At 35.5% G+C, this 19,745-nt stretch overlaps 2 protein-coding genes across 8 annotated transcripts in view; one reads left to right on the top strand and one right to left on the bottom strand.

Moving 5' to 3' along the window:
- Positions 1 to 12,145, bottom strand: part of LOC131667394 (hemicentin-1-like) — a 36,855-nt gene extending 24,710 nt beyond the window's left edge. For all 3 annotated transcript variants that reach the window (XM_058940777.1, XM_058940778.1, XM_058940776.1), the window contains exon 1: positions 11,895 to 12,145. Coding sequence is in view for 1 of the 3 variants with exons in the window: in XM_058940776.1 (XP_058796759.1) it covers positions 11,895 to 11,973 (79 nt within the window). In the remaining 2 variants the exon portion in view is untranslated. The remainder of the gene's footprint in view (positions 1 to 11,894) is intronic.
- Positions 1 to 19,745, top strand: part of LOC131667397 (protein ST7 homolog) — a 172,120-nt gene that overhangs the window by 132,104 nt on the left and 20,271 nt on the right. For 2 of the 5 annotated variants that reach the window (XM_058940786.1, XM_058940782.1), the window contains one exon: positions 281 to 864. The exons of 2 other annotated variants lie outside the window; for them this stretch is intronic. The gene's annotated coding sequence lies outside the window, so the exon portion shown is untranslated. Of the gene's footprint in view, positions 1 to 280; positions 865 to 5,605; positions 5,667 to 19,745 lie in introns of those variants that run through there. One more of the 5 variants, XM_058940787.1, reaches the window with a different exon arrangement.

Here is a 19,745-nt window from a genome sequence, read left to right as displayed (position 1 = left end):
TTTGTTTGTTTGTCATTAGAAGCTTTTCTTACGTTTCATATTCGTTCACAACGCTAGAAACATCATCTCATATAGCAGTTCCAAAAGCCTGATAACGCTTACACTTTTCCCAATATAAACATTTCATATTTATTTTTTTATTCTATAAATTTTCAAGCTATGAGATTTGTGTTTCATATAAGCAAGTTATCTATATTTTTACGTCGACAATGAATATATATTTTATTAATTTTCACATCACGGTATATCAGCACAAATTTTTTCATTTTCGTTTCTCCAGACTCAAAATTCATCTCTATTACAAACGTAGAAATATTCAGCATCAACCAAACAACAAAAAGCACAACACCATTTCTTTCCAGTCTCCACGCTATGCCAGAGATTTCAGTACGCTTAAAACAAACAAGTGAAATATCCATTCCACTCGACATGAGAACAATCACATCCAACAGTATAAAAAAGAAAAAAAAAGTTACAGGAAAATAGTAAAAAAGCATCGAAAAAAAAAAACACTCCAAACTCCCAGTATTCGCGTAGATTTTTAGACAGTTTAAAATAAAAAAAGAAGTAAAAGCGAAAAATATCACGGCTTGTTTACATAGTTACCAGAGAGCGGATTCCCGTAGGAAGGAAAAGGGTCATGACATACAAGCGCCATCAGTTATATGACGTGAGTCCGAGGATTTTTCACCATTCTGAAAAGTTTGAGCAACGAGGAGCTATTCATTAAGCTGTATACGTCGGGGAAATGCTCGGCAGCAAAGTGTGTGGTGTATGCATACAACCCAACCGACATTCACACGCAAGATACGGAAGTTTCGACAATGCGCACATACACACATATTTCTCTACTATTATTCTTACGTACGTTGGACTTTAAATTTCAAATATTCGTTAGTTTTGAGATTATATATTCTTTTTTATGTAGTAATTTCATTAGTTCGTAAATACAATAGATAATATAGTACAGTGAAAATTAAATATGGATTCAAATATAGATAAGAGTATTTGAACCTTTTTAAATATTATAAATATTGCTTTATTGAGTTTTTTTTTAACGTCCCTCTATTTATACTCCATCAGTACTAATCAGCGACGGAGGCTTGCAATGTGTTTGAGAATAAAGCACATGAAACTTTTTCCAGTGATGCTTGTCAATCAATCAGCAGGGACTGGAAATCGAATCCGGGCCTACCGGAATCAAAATTTTTTCTATTTCAATTAATAAATTAGAAGTAACATTAACATCAGAGGTTATAACTTTGTTTAGTAAATCTATTTTGATATCCAATAATGTGAAAGTTTGTCTTAAATGTACGTTTCTATGCATAAATTAAGCTTACAACGGATAACAATGTCCTAGTCTCGCGATACACAAAAGTCTTGCAAATAATTTGATTTTCTTACGTTTTATCATTTATATTTGAAGATTTTCAGATCGTTGATCATAAATTTGACCTTATTTTCGCAAAATTCAATTGTTCAAGCCATTTGTTTAAACAAATTCAATTGAACATCAAATAACTGATATTCATTGCTTGTATTAATTTAAAAATAACTTACAGTAATTATTGCACGTAAAATCACTATAGCTATATATTAGTCAACAAGATACATTTTATAAAGTGATGTCTCAAAGATCTAAAAAAACCATACTTGTAGGCTCTTGGATAAAAAGTAAGTTCTAAGGTTTAAATCCATCTTAGTTTTTAAGCGATTCGAGCTTGCAACTTAGATTCAAACTAAGCTGGATATTTCAAGCTATTTTGAGGTAAGGGCTAATGAGCATTAACTTATTAAAGACCGTAGACATTATTTTTTTGGACACGTTTATGATTGCAAAATTTATGTGTAAAACAAAACAATAAATAGATCTAAGGTACCGTCCTATATGTCTTTAGGTATGCTGAATACCAATCCAGGCTGAAAATTAAAAAATTTTGCTTGAAAAATTAATTATGGCGGGTTTCTTACAAAAAAATAGTGAAAAATTACATACATTTTTGTTATCAATTTTTTTTAGCATAAAGTGTGTTAATATCTCAATTTTTCTTCAATCATCATTGCACAAAATTGTTGAACTTTAACAGAAAATTTTTATATATAAGTTTTTTTCCAGAATGACAAATAAAATGAAAAATCCTGAAAAAAATTCGTATCTCGTTACCGATATTTTTTTCAAAAAATATGAGGTTTAAGATAAAGTTTTATAAAAGAAAAATGTTTTAAAATTTGATCAAGGAACACTCTCCAAATTTTTTAAAATTTTGGAGAACATTTTTTATTTTTCAGAAAAACACAAAATTGATATTTCTAAAAAAGTTATCAAAAAAATTTGAAAAAGTTCTAGAGTACTCTTTGGCTGATTCTAAAACTTTTTGTTCTTATAAATTTTTTCTCAAAGCCTATAGTTTTTGAGCAAAATATTATCAAACATTGTGCGAATTTTCTTCAACCATTTTAACTATTTGAATTTCACAAAATGTGCGGCATATTACGAATACTTGACAAGTTATTGCAGTACCCATTGTGCACATCAACTTCATCCATAGGCTGATTGTAAAGGTGGAAAGCTTGCGGAACCGGTATATAGATTTTTTCTTTTTTGATCGAACTTTATCTCTTTGCTAATGATAATGGAGTGACCCCTGCAGCTGTAAATATTATTGACATCGGCTTTGAATCCATTACAGTAATGTAATTCATTCCAGATTTTCGCTCATGCTTTACTATATATGTCCCACGTATAGACTTTTTATTGATAACATATCTTTCTTTGACACGATTGTCTTTAACAGTTTCAGTACATTTCAATTTTAATCGTTTTAAATGCGCAACAAGATCTAAATTTGTAAAATAATTATTTTCAAAATAAAGATAATAAAGAAGAATTTTTGCATCAGATGGCAATTCAAAAAAATGTTTTAATAAATGTAAAACTACGCGAGATCCTAATGCACATTTAGATGACTTATCTCCTATTATAGAGTTTTTTCCACAGTGTAAGTCAAAATTAAATAAATATCCATCAGCAGTACACAATCCCCAAAATTTAAGGCCGAATCGCATAGGTTTTTCACGTATAAACTGTTTCAAGCACATCATACGATTTAGCCATTATTTCATCCATTGATAAAACTGATCTACAATAGTCAAACTTCAAAATATTCTTTTTAAACAGTTGCAATAAAATACGAACTCGCCAAGCCTTATCATTTGAATCTTTATCTTTGGTCTTCGGGTATTTCAATTTGGACTTTATCAATTCAAACTTAGATCGTGACATTACCGAAGAAATTTTTTCACAAAATAAAAAAGGGTCAGTTGACCAATAATCTCTCTGAGATTTTCTTTCATTGAATGAGGTTATTATAACGATTCCAATGAATGTATTCATATCGACTAATCATAAATCAAAACCATTTTCCTTACGTACATCGATGATATACTTTTTTATTTCACTTGAAAAAAATGTTCAAACAGTTCTATTGGTTCATATTTTCCTTTGTAGATCTAGGCAATAATACTTTATCTTCAACTATATCAGAATATATCCTTTTATCATTTACTCATTCAAATTTATGATCTTTTGCGATCAAAAACATATCCGAAAATGACGTCTATGGACGTTAATAGGTTAATTGAGATTTATCAGTATGGACAGCTACGCTCGCTAATCGATTCGCCGCGTTTCAATTTTATTTTATATTTCATTCATTTCATATTTAAATTTATAATTTTTGAAACTCCACACTTCATCAATGATCGCATTCCTTATATGATTATTCTTAAATTCTAACTTATATTTATATTACAAGCTTCACACGCAGAACCGAACGCATAATTGTTGGTGTCGAAAATACTACTTAATCTCGGAAACCAAAGCAGCTGAAGAACAAAACATTTCCAAAGATCATTCTTTTTTTTTTCAAAATCGCCAATATGAAGGTTTCCAGAATATGAAATATTGCTACGTTTGCTACCGTGATTCCGGTAGTTTGGATTCAACTTTAAACTGTAAGTCTAGTCATGATACGCGTAAAACTTTCCTTCTCATGCTATTCTAAAAATGGTAGGGAAGGTAAGTCTACATGCTAATGACTATAGGGAACCAGAACTAATGCGTAGAGGAACCTATTGTAGCTCTGCAGCATTCCACATAAACGTAATTCTTGAACTAATAATAATAACAATAACAACAATAACAAAGCTTCCTCTTCAATGAAGCAAAACGTTTTAATTCTTTTGTTAAATAAATAGCATACAAAATAATTATGGTGAAGAGTTCAAAATCGATTTTTGTATTTTATCCTTTAATTAATAAGTATAGTTCATTTTCAATATATTTCGTATCCGTAAGAATGATATATTATTTTATATCATAAAACAATCATTAAGCTACGTTTGATTAAACTCATTATATATACGACTTTGAATACACAAAATACAGCCTGAAAAGCGAATTCTCATTTATCTTTATTTGCTCGACGTCTAAAGCGTTGCCAAGCTGTATCAGTTTATCTCATTTTCCAAATCGCGAAATTTTTTTCTTTTTCGCGCGAAAGTTCAACGTTTTCGTTCCATTTATTGCGTATTCTCCCTCGAGGATTAAAGAGACTACGCCGCGCACGATTACTTTTCTCGCTTCCTCTCTCTCGCAGATGCTCACGTCTATTTCGCATCGCACTTTGCAAAGCGGAAAAATCGTCACACACTTTTTCTATTCCATGGTCTTATTTGCTGGAGTTTTTCCAGGAATGTCAATACTTTTATTTGGCGAGTGAAGCAACCAAATTTCTTTAAAATTTTTAAAAATATAACTACCAACACTTTGTGATAATGAAGAAAATCATGAAATAAGCTTATTTCATGTCAAAGCTCAAAAATATTGACCACCTAAGTCATTAGTGTACAGCTATGTGATAAGTTCAAGTGGAATATTTCAATCGGACAATTTTACATACTATTTGAGCGAACAATTGGCCAATAAAATGAAAGAGCTGCTAGGACCAACTGACGTTAGTAGTCGTAAAGGTATTTTTAGCCGAGAGAGAGAGAGAGAGAGAGAGAGAAGTGCACAGGAACATTATTGCTCATGCGAATTACTTTAGAGAATGGATACTGACATTTCTATAATTTCATTTTTTTATACCCTCTGACATTCTATCAAATACTAACCGCTCTTTTTACGCAGTAACTTACGTTGTATATTGTTGAGGGTCAACGTATCTTGAAATACTCAACTATAGGTCAAATCGACATGTTTATTTTTAATTTTAACCATTAATAACACTAATATTACAATTTCTGAAAGATATAATAAAATACATCAAACATAAAGATATATTGACAAATAAAAACCAGTTGAACTTTTGCGAAAGTCAATATTTATTAAGGGTAGAAAAGCTAAAAGAGTGAATTTAAGTTGCTAATTAAGAATAAATAACTTTCTCACCATAGAATCATAAAAGCAAAGTTTACCATTCGGTGTAATTTCTTTTCCAAAACAGTGTTAGCTTGCAATCCAATAACTCTTAGATGGCATTTGACGCATGGGTAGCCTATAAGCGTTTATTGCAGTCTCGAAATATACTCTGCAATATATTTGATCATCTAGTTTATCTGTTGCCAACAGTCCACGGCCCGAGGCTAAAAGATACTCAAAGGTAAAAAATTTAACCTATCAATTCAACGTATATTTCTTTTTATTTTTTATTTAATCAACTCACTGAGTCTTTTCTCTTTTATAGTGATTTAATCTATTTTCTTACAACATGAAGCAAAATTATTTACTTTGTCCTATAATCGTTTTAGATCTATAGATAAACAATTTTCAAACTCAATCGTAAATGCAACGATTCAGATTGTAAATTGATATAAATTAGAATGACATTGTTTTTTATTTAACAATTATCGTTCAATGTATTAATATATTCAAAAGTGTTTTAAAGTTTTGATGGAATCTAATTTTAGTAAATTTTCAGACATCGACTGTAAATCACTTTATAAACACAAAAAATCAGTTTCAAAGTAACTTTTTTCGTTGAAAATGTTTGTTTTTTTATAACCGCTAGAAAATATGTTAGCACATATAAGTTATGAGTCTAGGACGTATCAACTTCAAGTTCGAAAATACTGAACACAAGTTACTCTTCGATATAGCCGTACTCATGGAAAACACATCCAAGAGAGCAGTGCATCGAGTTTGCAACTCTTATTATGGACTTTCGTCTGGCGTCCATCAGGCAGAATGAAATTACGAAGCTGCGCACGCGTACACATAAGCGCCAACTTTTACTCTACGAGCTCTGGCTCTATTCATGAATATTTCAAGAAACAAGCGTCTTGCTCTCGCAATATAATTTGGCATTTCCTTCTGACGCGTTGATTGCAAAAGTGTTTTCTCTCGTTCACTCGTTCACGTTGAATTGTCCACGGGCAACGGGCTGCCGAAGTGGTTTACGTATTTTTTCGCTATTTTCACGTTCAATTGCGTGCAACTGAGCGCATACAAGCAGAGTCGTTTAAGGGCTGACGTTGTGGCCAATATGTTGGTCCTGTACAAAGCGGGCGCGATATCGAAATTACGGCGCACTTTACGCGACAACCAGCTACAGCGAGTCCCTCCGGCAATCAAACCTCACGGCACGTATAGGCTGCATGTAACCGTGTTTCTGTGTAAGTATAGGTAGGTTAAATAGTTTGACGGTAATAGACGGCTGAACATTCATTTCTTTTTTTTCCTGCAAACAATGATTAATCATCATTAGTTGCTGCTTATTACAAGCAATTATTGTCGGTTTCTCGTAAAAATTTATAGGGCTAAGTTGTTTTCTTACTTCAATATTTGTTGAATAAATTATTTTTTTCAGTCAACCAATTCACTACACGCTATTACTTGAATAAATATGCAAACATAAAAACAAACGTCATGAGAAATCTCTTTGTAGTAGAACTATCAGGATATAGTCAGATGCACACTTTACAAAGTGTCGAGCATAAGGTGTCGCATAAAAGAAAGTATTCCAAGCCAGCTTGTAATTTGCAATGTCAGGCACGGAAGTACATTCGTAAATTTCAGCAGATGTCTCGAGCGAGTTGCAAAGCTGACCTATTTGCAAAGCATTGTCTTGAAGCACATGGCCGACGACTACGTCAATTCGCAAGCCACCAACCCGCCAACGTCGACATGTAGATATATCGTGTACCAGAGAGTACACGCAACGCGCGACGCCATTCTAGACGTCGGACGCGTTAATCCGAATTTCATCCGCAAAGCATAGTTCACCCGTCGACGAGACATGCGGAAATTCGTTGATGCACCACACTTGCGCCAACTGAGGCTGCCCCTTTTGCACGCGATATCATAGACTTTTTCCGACGTGGCTGACCCTTTTATTCCTCGAAGGTAACTCTTTTCGAATTTGCCTTTTCGGTTTAAAATTATCACGTTCTCTATAAAAATATTAGCTTACGTAGTAATGCACGAAAAATTATTTTTTTTTTGTCATTTCAAGCGTCGTCACGGTAATAATAAAAAATATTGTGACGAGGCAAGCTGTAAGCCTGCTTCTCGTCATCCACTCTGCTTCTTTCCTCTACTCTTGGTAAGGCATGCTGGCCAGCGTTGGGTGCACAATAAGACTGCGCCTAACTGTTGGTCTCTCTGTTTCAGCGTAGACGATTGTCGAGGAGCAGCCAGCCGAAGACGCTCGAAGGGCTCCAGCGGCGATAGCAAGATGTAGAGAGAAAGAGAGAGGAAAAGAGCAAAATATAGGCAGTTCAAGGAAAACGTGCGACGTTTCGACTGATTTTGAGCCGCGTTGCACGCCACCTAAAAAGTAGGCTAAGTGGGGAAGCCGCGAGAGAGTGAGTGAGTGACCGCGAGCTGGTCAACATGAGAGTGTGAGTCCCCACGGTGTGAGGTAAAAAAATTAAGACTAGACCACTAACGGTTACGAAAAGCTTAGAACACACGTAGAATTTTTTCCCGGCTGCCCGTGCGTACAAAAGAGGCTGCCCGTTGTTGCGAGGTACGCATCTTGAACGCCCGCTGGCTTTCTTTTTGTTCCATACCTGATAAGGAAGAAGAGGCACCACCAACGCAATTTCGCTAGACCGCCTACTTCACCCTGTCAACCAGCTACAAGAAGGTCAGTTTCTTGTTCTCTCTCTTCTAAAGTCTTTCTCGTCATGGCAGACTTGCGATCATGCTAGGTTTAAGTCCGGTAACTCTCGGTAGCCAGGCGTTCACTTGCCGGCAACCTAAATTTTGTTTGTATTCTGAGCAGCGGCTCGATAGGCTAAGTGCGGACGACAGGTAGTAGGCTGCCAAGGCGTTCACCCGCCCGGCAGTTCGCACCTAATTTATTCCGGTCGATGGTATTGTAGTTTGTAAATCGTTATGCATTTATTTCTGTTCTTTCTCAGCGGTGAGATATATATACTGTTATGTCCGTTCATTAATTTTGTTGCGGATTAGAAATAAGATTGTGAGTTCTGAATATAAACGGTGTGTTAATTATTTTGTTGACCTATCCTCTTTTCTCTCCTTCGATGACTGAGAACGAGAATACCTCTCTTATCCCCCCCCCTTCCCCCCATAAAGAATCGATGGCAAAACACGAAGACGTGCCTTTTTGTTACAACATTTTAGTGTTTTAGTTGAAAAATCCATTATCGTCCACTCACATAATGTTTTCGATCGTTATTTTTGTTCAATTTAGTAGTTCATGAAGTCTTCAACTATTAATGTCATTACTATTCGTGATATTAAAAGATGTCATTAAATATTTACGTGAAATATTCTCGACGATTGGCGAGAATTAATATTAGAAAAAAAACTCTATGCATTAAATATTCAAGTATTCCTACACTTTTTAAGATTTTAAAAGTCAATATGAACAAAAATGAAGAAAGAAAAAAAATGAAACCAATGAAGTTATCATTTGAATAATTGTAAAGTGCCATCAAGCGGTTTTCGTAACGAATAAAGAAATCAGAAAAAGAAACAGTAATTTAGCATTATAATTGGGCGTAACAAAGTTCTCTGCTTCAGAATAAAACGTTCGTTCTTTTTCTTCTTTTTCGTTTTGCTCTATCTCTCTTTTATTTCTTTGGCTGCTTCATTAGCATCTCGTCTCGCATTATCGACTCAATTAAATCTGAATTTTTCGTACTAGCGTTTACTTTCTACCGTTGCGAGGCACACGCGTTATCATTAGAAAAATCATTTTACATACGAGCCACTATAGTCACGAAATAATCAAACTCCACGGTGCTAATTACTTTTACCGCATTTGAGTGCTTCACTTTAACTTCGGCTATAATATGAGCATTGAATTTCGAATCTCGGTTGCCCAGTTTAATTACGAAATACCGACTGACGCACACACACACGCGCGCGCGCGCGCAGAACAAAGCTTGTCCGAAATTTGCGCTATATTTCAAGAGTGCGTCAATATACGATTTCGCCATACATACCAACTACGCTATACGTATATTCCATATTATGAATTACAACTTACAAAGGCAACGACACGCCAATCGAAATGAGCATCAACAAAGAGCTTCAACGATAAAGTATATATGTATACAATGCTCCAAAGTGAATGAAGCCGTATAGCGCGGCACTTTGCTGCTCCTTTTGATACTTGGGCTAATTAGACTGCAGGTATGCGTATCTTCTTGCTGACTTACTTTCAATGCCGTCTCATTTCCTACTTGCTCTGTGAATATTGACTGCGTGTATTATTTTGGGGTACTAAATGTGTTCATTGAAATAATTTCTCGGCATTCCATATCCTGATATTACTACTACAAAGAGATTTCTCATGGCGTTTTTTTTTACGTTCGCATAGTTTTTCAAGTAATAGCGTGTGGTGAATTAGTTGACTGAGAAAAATAATTTATTCGACAAATATTGAAGTAATTGTTCCGCTATACGTAATTTCGTTTAATTAAGAAAAAAGTTATCCGAAAAGCCTCAGCACACAACTCCATTGATGAAATTTGCTACCGTCCAAGTTTGGACCGCTCTCGTAATGAAAAAATAAACAACGGTCTAAGCTATCTTAATAAAGTTAGAACACGATGAAACAGACCAGCGACGCAGTGAGTATTTGACGTCATTACATTACGTTTGTGGACAATCTTGACGTAATCCTTGGGAAAAGAAACTCTTAGGTGTGTGTGTGTGTGTGTGTGTATGTGATCGTGCACGTCGTTTGTATGTTTGCGTTGAGAGATAATCGTAGCTACTCACTTGTCACTGGCACATGCTTCCGCGATGACGTCTGTATTTGAGTCGGACCCCACCCCCCTCCCTGCCAAGACATAATTCAGCACCCTCAACGTCCATTTAATCAACTATTATATTTGGTGACAAGTATCACCAAAGTGTAAATGAATGGGCCAAGTAAACCTACCTATGTATTGAATCAATCGCACGCAAGGTAACTTATCGCTTCCATACAGTACTCCTGTTTTTACAACTGTTAATTAATTTTTGTTTGAAATGATTACTACGATAGATTTCTTCTTTCCTCTCTTCTGTCTTTTCTTATAAATAAGTTATCAATAAATGAGTTTAGTTTGCTTATTATAAAACCAAATTTTGAAAGAAAATCAGCACGTAAAAACGTGAAATTTTACTCTTTTTTTAGATATGTTAAAAAAATCTTGACATTATATTAGTTTCTGAAATTTTAATATATAAAATTTTATGTAAAAGATCTGGAATTAATTTATGTTTAGTATCTTCAAATATCTAGGAAAGATCCACGATAAAAAATAATTATCAAATGAACGAAATTTCATTACGTTTACTCAACGATCCACCACTTTACGTTATATATATATATACACACACACACACACACACACACACACACACACACACACACACACACACACACACACACACACACACACACACACACACACACACACACACACACACACACACACACACATGTAATCCACATGAATAGATTATTTTATGTAATACAAATATTTATCTCTTGCATTTTTATTAATATTAATGATAATACGAAGAACAGATTATAATATAATATCATCTAGTTGTTAATTTAACTGAAAAATTAATAGTTCATTCTGACTACACTATATAAATGAAAAATGAAAATGCATCCGCATTAGAAAGAACTTATATAAAGGGTGATTTTGAAAATTGTTTTGTTTAATCGAAAATTATGAAATGATTCATGAATATTTTTATTATTTGACGTATCGGATAAAACAGTTGAAATTTTATTGAATTGGTTGATTATCCTTTTCTGGCCAGCTATTACCCCCACGTCTAGTACAGTGATACGAAATGCGTCCCACCGAATTTGTCTTAATTAATTATTAGTGAGCAAATTAACACGAGTAGCGAGGAAAAATTGAATAAAAACTGAACGGACGATGTGATTTATGATTTATTTAAAAAGAGTAAATATTTCGGCAAGTATCAATTTAACTTAAGAAAAATTCAACGTAACATGTAGTAGAGATTTTATCCAGATCGCGTTGCAAATATGTACATTTTTATGCTGAAAAAAGCAGAAGCCAATCGAAGCACGAAGATGAAATTTATTCAATTCTTCATAAAAGTTTCCCGATATAAAAAAAAAGCCATATTATGTCTTCTCAGAAAAAAAAACTTGATCTTCCAACATTTTTTTTTAAGACTTGGCACAGTGCCAATCAGTACTTTCCGCGAATTCAACGTACACGACAGGTCATCAAAAGCATTAGGTGACACCGTAAAATTTTAAATGAAAATCCTCGAATGATGAAACATTAAATCCTTATCGTCCCTGCACTTTTTCAAACATCCATCATGAAAGAAGATGAAAGATGTTTCCATTTTTTTAGCGTGCGTAACTTACTTGGCTCGTCGACCTTGTGAGCATCGAGGCCATCGCCTCCTAGCAGTAGGACAATAGCGAGCAGGTGAATCGGGCTCATCGCACTGGACACACCACTGGCATGCGCACTACCCTCGCGCCGGCCGTTCGCCACGTCGATTGCGCCATATCATATCACCACATATGTAACACACACAACACCTTGCTTTCTTTATTTGTTCCTCTCGCTCTTACTCGAAGGCTTGGCCAACGCGCGCCGAGACAGCGAACTGATGCGCTGCCGCAGCCCGACTGACAGGCCGTCGCCCCTCTACAGTTACCAGCTACGAGCCGGCTAACTCTCTCTGTCTCTCTCTCACTCTCTCTCTCTACACCCCCTAAAAGCCGCCCGTACGCGCGTGCTCCGCCACCGCCGTCGACTATTGTCCTCGTTCGCGCGCGCAACACGCCTCTTCTTCCCACTCGCACATGCACACGCTTACTCGATTCCTTCGTCATTGCGAGGATTTCTTCACTTCTCTCGTTCACTCTTTTTTTTTTGTCTCGCATATACGGCCTTTCCATGATCTTTAGGAAAACTATTTTATTTTGTTGAGGAACAATTTTTTCTAACGGCAAAATTGCTACTATCTCATCATTTCACCTCGGATTCTCAAGTTTTTCTTCAGAAGGATATCTAAATACTTTAACGTTTTCCTAATATCAAAAATCAACGTAGACTCAGTCCATATACATCTAATCAGACGTTTTTTATGAATAATACCTGTATATCGAATATGTACATATACATACATAAATGCATTGCTATAATGGAATTGGGATGTTAAATTTTGAATATTTAAATTGAGAATAGGAAGCTTGATACATTAGCTCGTCGACAACGGTGTACGTAGTGAGAAACCTTTTAAAGCGAATAATTTGAGCGAGGCAGCGAATAGCGATGATTCGGGTATTCAAAAACATTTCTCCATGAGGATAGAGAATGAAGGGATAAATTTCGCGAGCAACTTAAGAACGCCATTATTTCTATGAATGCGTCGCGCACTAAAAGCAGAGCGTTTTACTCCAAATGCTGATGTTGAAGCGATTACGCATTTTTTTTCACGCGCAGCTATTGCTAGCCATTCCTGGAAAGCATCATATTTTCCCCTTTTTTATAATATCTACCCTGTCGGATAGAAGAGTTAACCATTTTATTCATGCAAGTTGTTGACGTAAGTTTTTTCGAATATTCTGTCGTTTTGCTTATAAATTACGGATAGAAGATGGTATACAATCTTTAAGATATGTTATGCTCAATGAAAATAGATAGACAAAAAATAAGATATTTTTAAAAAATTAACAAACAAATAATTCGATTGAAGATTTCAAGTTCATTTGATTTTGTAAATTTGTCGCTATCAATAATTGCGTATTTCATTGACGTTACATTTGAAAATGTCATGCAACAAATAACTTGACATTTCCGTTGTATTAAAATTAGATTTCCAATGATCGAAACAAATTGCAAAGCTACAGACAAAATCTTCCCACATTTTAGCGAGAATTGCGATTTGCGCATAAGCAAATGTATAGAAAAATATCGTCCCATTCACAAAAGCCCGACGGAAGCTAGAGCGCGCGTTTTCGCTGGCAACAATATCACCTCTCTCTATATAAAACTGGCATTCGCGAGTGCGAGCATTTCAGTCTTCCGCAACCCCAGAAATGAAGCCTCCCTCTTTTTTTAGCACTCTTTTTCTTCGCGTGCGAAGAGGAGGAGTAAAAACGAGACTTGCATTCTTCGACGAAGAAAGAGAAAGAAAAGAAAAAATATGCATCCCCGCGCGGCGAAAGAGAGAAAGAGAACGTGAACAGGTGGTTGAAAAGAGCCGACGTTGCGCGTAGTTGCGGTACTCTCGTGAAATTCTGCTGAAATACGGGGCGGACGTGCACTATGCTGAAATAACTTATCGATGCCGCGCCTCCCCTCCCTCTTCAGTAGCGGCTAAAATTTCATATCCGTCCGCCGAATTCCCCCCCCCCCCCTCACACTCTCTCACGGCCAACCTCGTTTGCTTGGCAAATGGGTTTTCCAAATTTTTCATATCTATCGCTGTTAGCTTTTTCGTAACAGCGCTACACGTACATGGATGGCGTTATTATGCATGCACCAGAGAAGGAATTCTACATTTTAATCCAGAAAGGAGAAAATTCTTTTGTGCGTTAACCTGTGATATTTGTCGAAAAAAAACCGAGCTGCATGTATACGTAGTTGAGGCTGAGCTTAATTCACTGCGCATGCGGCGGCGGCGACAACGAAACGCCGCAACGTATCGCGGAAGCACTCGCGAGAGTTAAAGCGATATATCACGTGAAAAAAATCAAGCTCCGACCTGTATAATACCGTTCTGATTATTCGCCATGCCGTGCCATAGTGAAGCGAAACAAAAACCAAAAGCAAAAAAGGAAAGAGCAGCGCGCATTTTTCCAGCCAATGCGACGGGAACAAAAGCAACGGAGAGAGGAAACCAACGGAAAATTCACAAACCAACCGGGCAAACGTTACAATATCCACGCAACAATTTCTCGCCTAGTAATTCTCATTTCGACGCGGAGACCAAAAAAAACTTGTCACAAGTAACAACAAAAGCGCGTTATTTGTTTCGGCTCTGATCACGCAAAAATCTCGTCAAAAGAAAAGCAAAAGAAACAAATAAAAGACGAGCTTTAATTCGCGAAATTCTCTGTTAATTATTTTTTTGTGCAGCTCTGCCGGGAATAATTTGAAAGCGAAGCCCGACATACAGGCAGATATAGAGAGGGAGTAGTCAGTGGTTAGCATTGGCATTCGCCCAGTTCGGGGAGCGAGCGTGACCTGTTTTCATTATTACCGCTTCCTCTACTCGGTTTCGGGTCTTTGCCCCAACGACGACTAGACGAACTTTCGGATTATATGTGGCGCGATAGAAGCAGCCGCCTCTCGCTGATACCTACTCTGTTTTATGCGCGACCAGACCAAAGTTCGCGCGTTGGACAACCTTCGACTTGCACCGAATTCCAATTTCATTCACTGGAATCTGATAATTATGGAAATGTATAGTTAATATTGATTTATCGATGCATTTTTTCGTCGAAATTCACATCCAGCATTGTCGACGAGTTTTGAATCATTAGCTTTCTCAAGTACTCAAGCATTGAAAAATTGATTATTACGAAGTTAATCAGATAGTAAAAAATGATTTTCATCAATAAATTACGAAATAGATTGAAAGAAATCAGATTGTAATAAAAAGTTTATCAGAAGGTAAGACCAAATCAATGACAAAATTAATGAAACAAAATCTAACGAATATGTCTTTATTTCGTTTCTTTGACTAAAAATGCTGCTATACGGAAACTTATGTGAGTCTGCTTTATTCAGATTTATATGTAGATGCAACGAGTTTTTAATTCCATAAAACTATCACTTTCTACTATTTTAATTGCATGACAAAACATCTGCAATGACTCGTTAATGTAACACACCATAACCCAGTGACAGATTTTAAATAGAAGCAATATAGGCAAATCCATTAAAAATCGTTGGGGTAATCAAAGATTAACCAAGCAATCTTGTGATGCGGTACGATCGTCAAACCAAAGCGAGCAATCGAGCGCAAAGCCGAGCCTCGTTTATCGTTCGCTTGCTCGCTTTCGCGCAATCCAATTAAGCGGCGTACCGCATTTGTTGACCGTCACTCTAAGAAAATTGTTTTTCTTCTCTGCCTTTCTACCTACTAGAAACCTCCAAGAGCATCACTCTTATTGTCACTGGTAATCATAACTCGCTTTCTTTTTACATTTTGCTACATCCTATATTTGCAGATGTTTGAAATTCAAACGGATCCTAAAATCAATTAGCTTCTGATTTAGAGGACAGTTAGGCTTTAGAGAACTTACATGATTCATATGATAAAATATGCATAATTCATTCGAAACAGAAGCTATTAGACGAAAGAATCAAGTAACAAATACAAAGTTTTGAAAAATATTTAATGAACTTTGAACGTCAAGAGATACTGTTAGAAAGTTAGTTACAAGACGTCTATACATGATCGATACTTTGACATTTTAAATATGAATAATCGTAAATAACTTCCACATTAATCTTAACAAAATCCTTAGTTTGGGAATAATTCACACAGTACAAATTTGATACATAGCTACGAACGCAATCAAGGAAAATGAATTCTTGGAAAAAGACATTTTTCTAGCTTCTCTTCGATATACAAAGCCCCTAGAGGTTCGGCAAAAAGGGAAGAAAAAGCAAGGAGAAGAGATAGCTGAGAAAGGAGTGTCCACAGGATAGCGTGTTTTCTTAAGCAGGATGTTGATTAATGAGACGCGCGCGACTGAGTTCAGTGGGCAATTAATCAAAAAGAGGACGGCTCTCTGGCTCATTTCCGACGAGAGCGGTCTGGATCAAAGTCAACAGCGCATCCCACGTGCAAGCAATCCTCCCTAGTGCAGCAAAGTATCGGCCTCTCGTTATTCCTTCTTAGCATTCTCGCGTCCAAGCTGCGGATGAGTTAATCATTGGTACAGTGAATACCTCCTCTATCTTCTACGTTTATACTAATACAATTTCAATAAATCTACATTTCAATAAATCTACATTGCTGAACATAAATGAAACCAGAAATCATTTCGATGTTATTATTTCGCATTCCATACATATGGCTAGTTATTAAAATTACATTATTTGATTACTGCAGAAATCTATAAAAAATGTTCGCTCTCATTTCACAATCATACGAGCGATTACATTTATACGATATGAATTTTTAACCCCAACTGTATTTTTTTTTACGTCACTTAAATATTCATACTTTATGAATTCAAAAATGTATCTGTTAATTTCATCAAGTCACATCGACGTATACTTTCATGTCAAGATATGACCATCCAGTCCATTCAAAAACTAAACTAATTTACTCGCTTTAAATAATGTTTGAACAAACTATGATGCAATTACCTAATATGCAGTGTGAACCTAGACTCGCGTTTCATCTCATCAGCTATACTAGCAAGTCGCGACTGCTCTTTAAGCAAAGCAAGTCTAATTTTCGTAGACCTAACCGTCACCTCTCGATGTCTTTCGGCAATTTGCCTTTGCAAATTTCCACCGTTGTCCGATACTATATTCAAAGTGATTACGCAGATTTGTTCGTGTAGCTCAGCCAACTCCATCAAGTTAAGAGACTGATAGAAAAGATATTGATTATCAATTGTACGTTGAATTTCCAAATAGTCAATATGATCCCTACTCTGAGCCATGAATCGGGATCGAAGGGAGCAATGTATCCTCGTCTAACTAGTTGCTTTTCAGGCGAAAGAATGTAGGGTGAGATTGCGTTGGAAAATGCACGTCGAGGTACGTTGGACTTGCTTGACTGCGGTGATGTACGTCGAGACATTAATTTTGCTTTCCAACTTTCGTTTTGAATTACAGAAATACTGATGTAACTGATTTGCATCAGAAATGTGGCAATGCCAACAGTGTCGTTGATTTATCACTTGGAAAATATTTAGACATCTTGCAACAAATCAATGACACTGTTGGCACTTCCGAGATAGAAAAGGATTTTTTTTATCTTCGCTACAGTTATTACAAGATGTCAACTTTTTCGACATCAACAGGTCTGTACGTATGCGTAATTTTTTTATTATTTTTAAACAATTTGAATAAAGATCTGTCGAAAGTATCATTAATGTCTAATCGTTATTTAAATAAATTAGTTGAATGTTGGAAAAAAAATCCCGATTTTACTTTATCTTGTACGAAAATTATCATTTTCGTAATTTATCATTGTTTCAACATGATTTTTTCTTATTCTATTCGTATTTGAGTCAATTTACACCTATCTATATAATCTAACAATAAAACTAAATCACATTGAAATGTACGTACCTGTTGTGCTTTCTGCAGTGTTTTCAAAAACGACTTCGTTTCTTCCAACTCGCCTATAATGCTGAGCTATTGAAACAGAAGAACTGATTACAGTTAATTACAAAAATACAAACTTGACCAATTTACAAAACGTACAATTTCCTCTTCAAAAGTTTTTACTACTGATATATCCACTGTTTTAGATTTAAGATTCTTGGCTACCTTTTCAGCTTTCGAAATTTCCTCCGATAATGTTCGACAACTGTCGAACAACTCAACTATTTCGGGCATGGACCATTTGTCACATGTATTATTGACTGTTCGCGCTGACATTTCAGGTCGTCTAGTCATTTTACCCTCGGCATGATTCATGAGTTCCATCACGCAGTTTACAGCTAGAAATAGTAATTCGTAAGCGAAGTTACATGTAAATATGATTAGACTACCTGTGCAAGTACTGCTACAAATTTTTTCTTCAATCTCAGAAAAAGCAATGATAAATAAATGGTATGGATTCATCTAATTTAAGTAGTAATATTTAAGTATAATCAGACATAAAATGAAAAAACTTAGAGATTCATAAGAGCGCTGTATTGAATAGAAAATCAATTTTGAAAATGGAGAAGCTTACATTTCACAGAAAATAAATCGTACCTTCGATCTGCGCTTGAATCTCCTTTTTCAGCACCTTGCTTGCGCAAACCATTTCAGCTTGGGTTTTTCGTTTGCTTTCGTTTACTGCACATTTCAACCTTTTATTCTCGGAGCGACAAGTCTTTAATTCATGTTCGGTATCTGCCAACTGTTTGCGTGCCTCGACTGCTAGCGTTTGCTTTTCCAATTGCATTTCGATTTTGGCGTTTACCAAATCCAAGGCTAAAGCCTCTTTCGTTTTCTTCAACGTCTCGACGCTCTTCTTTAACCATACGTTATCTGTCTTCAAGCACGAGTTGTCAGCATTAGTGGCTGCATTCGCAGTCGTCAATCTGTTTTTAGTAATCGCTTATTCAAGCTGTCAAGTTGAAAAATGCATACGTTGGTGGGTAATCAAAAACTATCTTTAAAACCAGAATCAATAGCAATGGAAAATAGTTTTGTTGCAAAAATATCAACTGGTGCAAATTATTTATTTATTTAATGCTGACTTTCTTTGTTTTCTATTATGAGTGATGCTTTTTTCCGATGTAACAAATATTAAATTTAACGAAAAATGTATATTATTAAATCAATATTGAATAAATTCTTACCGTTATATAATAAGCCTTGTTATATTTTGCAAAGGCACTTTACCTGTCCAATTCACATCTGACTGCATTTAACTTGTCACGCAATGTCTCTGTCTCTTTCAATTGTTTACTAAGCTTGCGAAGCTCTTCCTTTGTACGCTCGATTTCAGCTGTAAGTTTACTATTAGTACTAGTGCAAGCATTGAAACTGCACTGTAACTCCGAATTGCAAGCCTCAGCACTTTCAGCAGCTATCTTCGACTCTTTGAGCTTTCGTCTGATTAATTAACGTTTAAGATTTATAATTATTGTTTTTTATTTATTTAACAAATTTACAACCTGAAGAGAAGATTGTTTTGCTACAAGATTTATTTAATATTCACGATGAACTATGATGTTACTACTTTGGACTTAAATCCAAAATCTATAACTAAAGAAATTCTCTAATTATATACTACGAACATACAACAATCGAATTAGCGAATTAAGAAAAGTATCGATATCAGACACAAAACTTTTCACGGATTCATGCAATTTAGAAACCGATCTCTGATATGGCTTTTAATCCATATAATTTTTCGATGCTACGTAGCGTAAAAGATCCCGTCTAACAGATTTTCGTTGAAGCTCTTATTTTACGTGTTTCATAAAAGTTGTGAATCACTATGCATTTATAAAATGAACTACAAATCTAGAATGTAATAGGATTTTGATGAAAAAACTTACCGCATCTCA

The sequence above is a fragment of the Phymastichus coffea genome, unplaced genomic scaffold (genome assembly GCF_024137745.1).
Source record: "Phymastichus coffea isolate CEN01 unplaced genomic scaffold, Cenicafe_Pcof_1.1 PCOF00065, whole genome shotgun sequence".
In the NCBI taxonomy this organism is placed as follows: Eukaryota; Metazoa; Arthropoda; class Insecta; order Hymenoptera; family Eulophidae; genus Phymastichus; species Phymastichus coffea.
The sequence above is the reverse complement of the archived record's forward strand: the minus strand, read 5'-3'. Positions and strand labels throughout refer to the sequence as shown.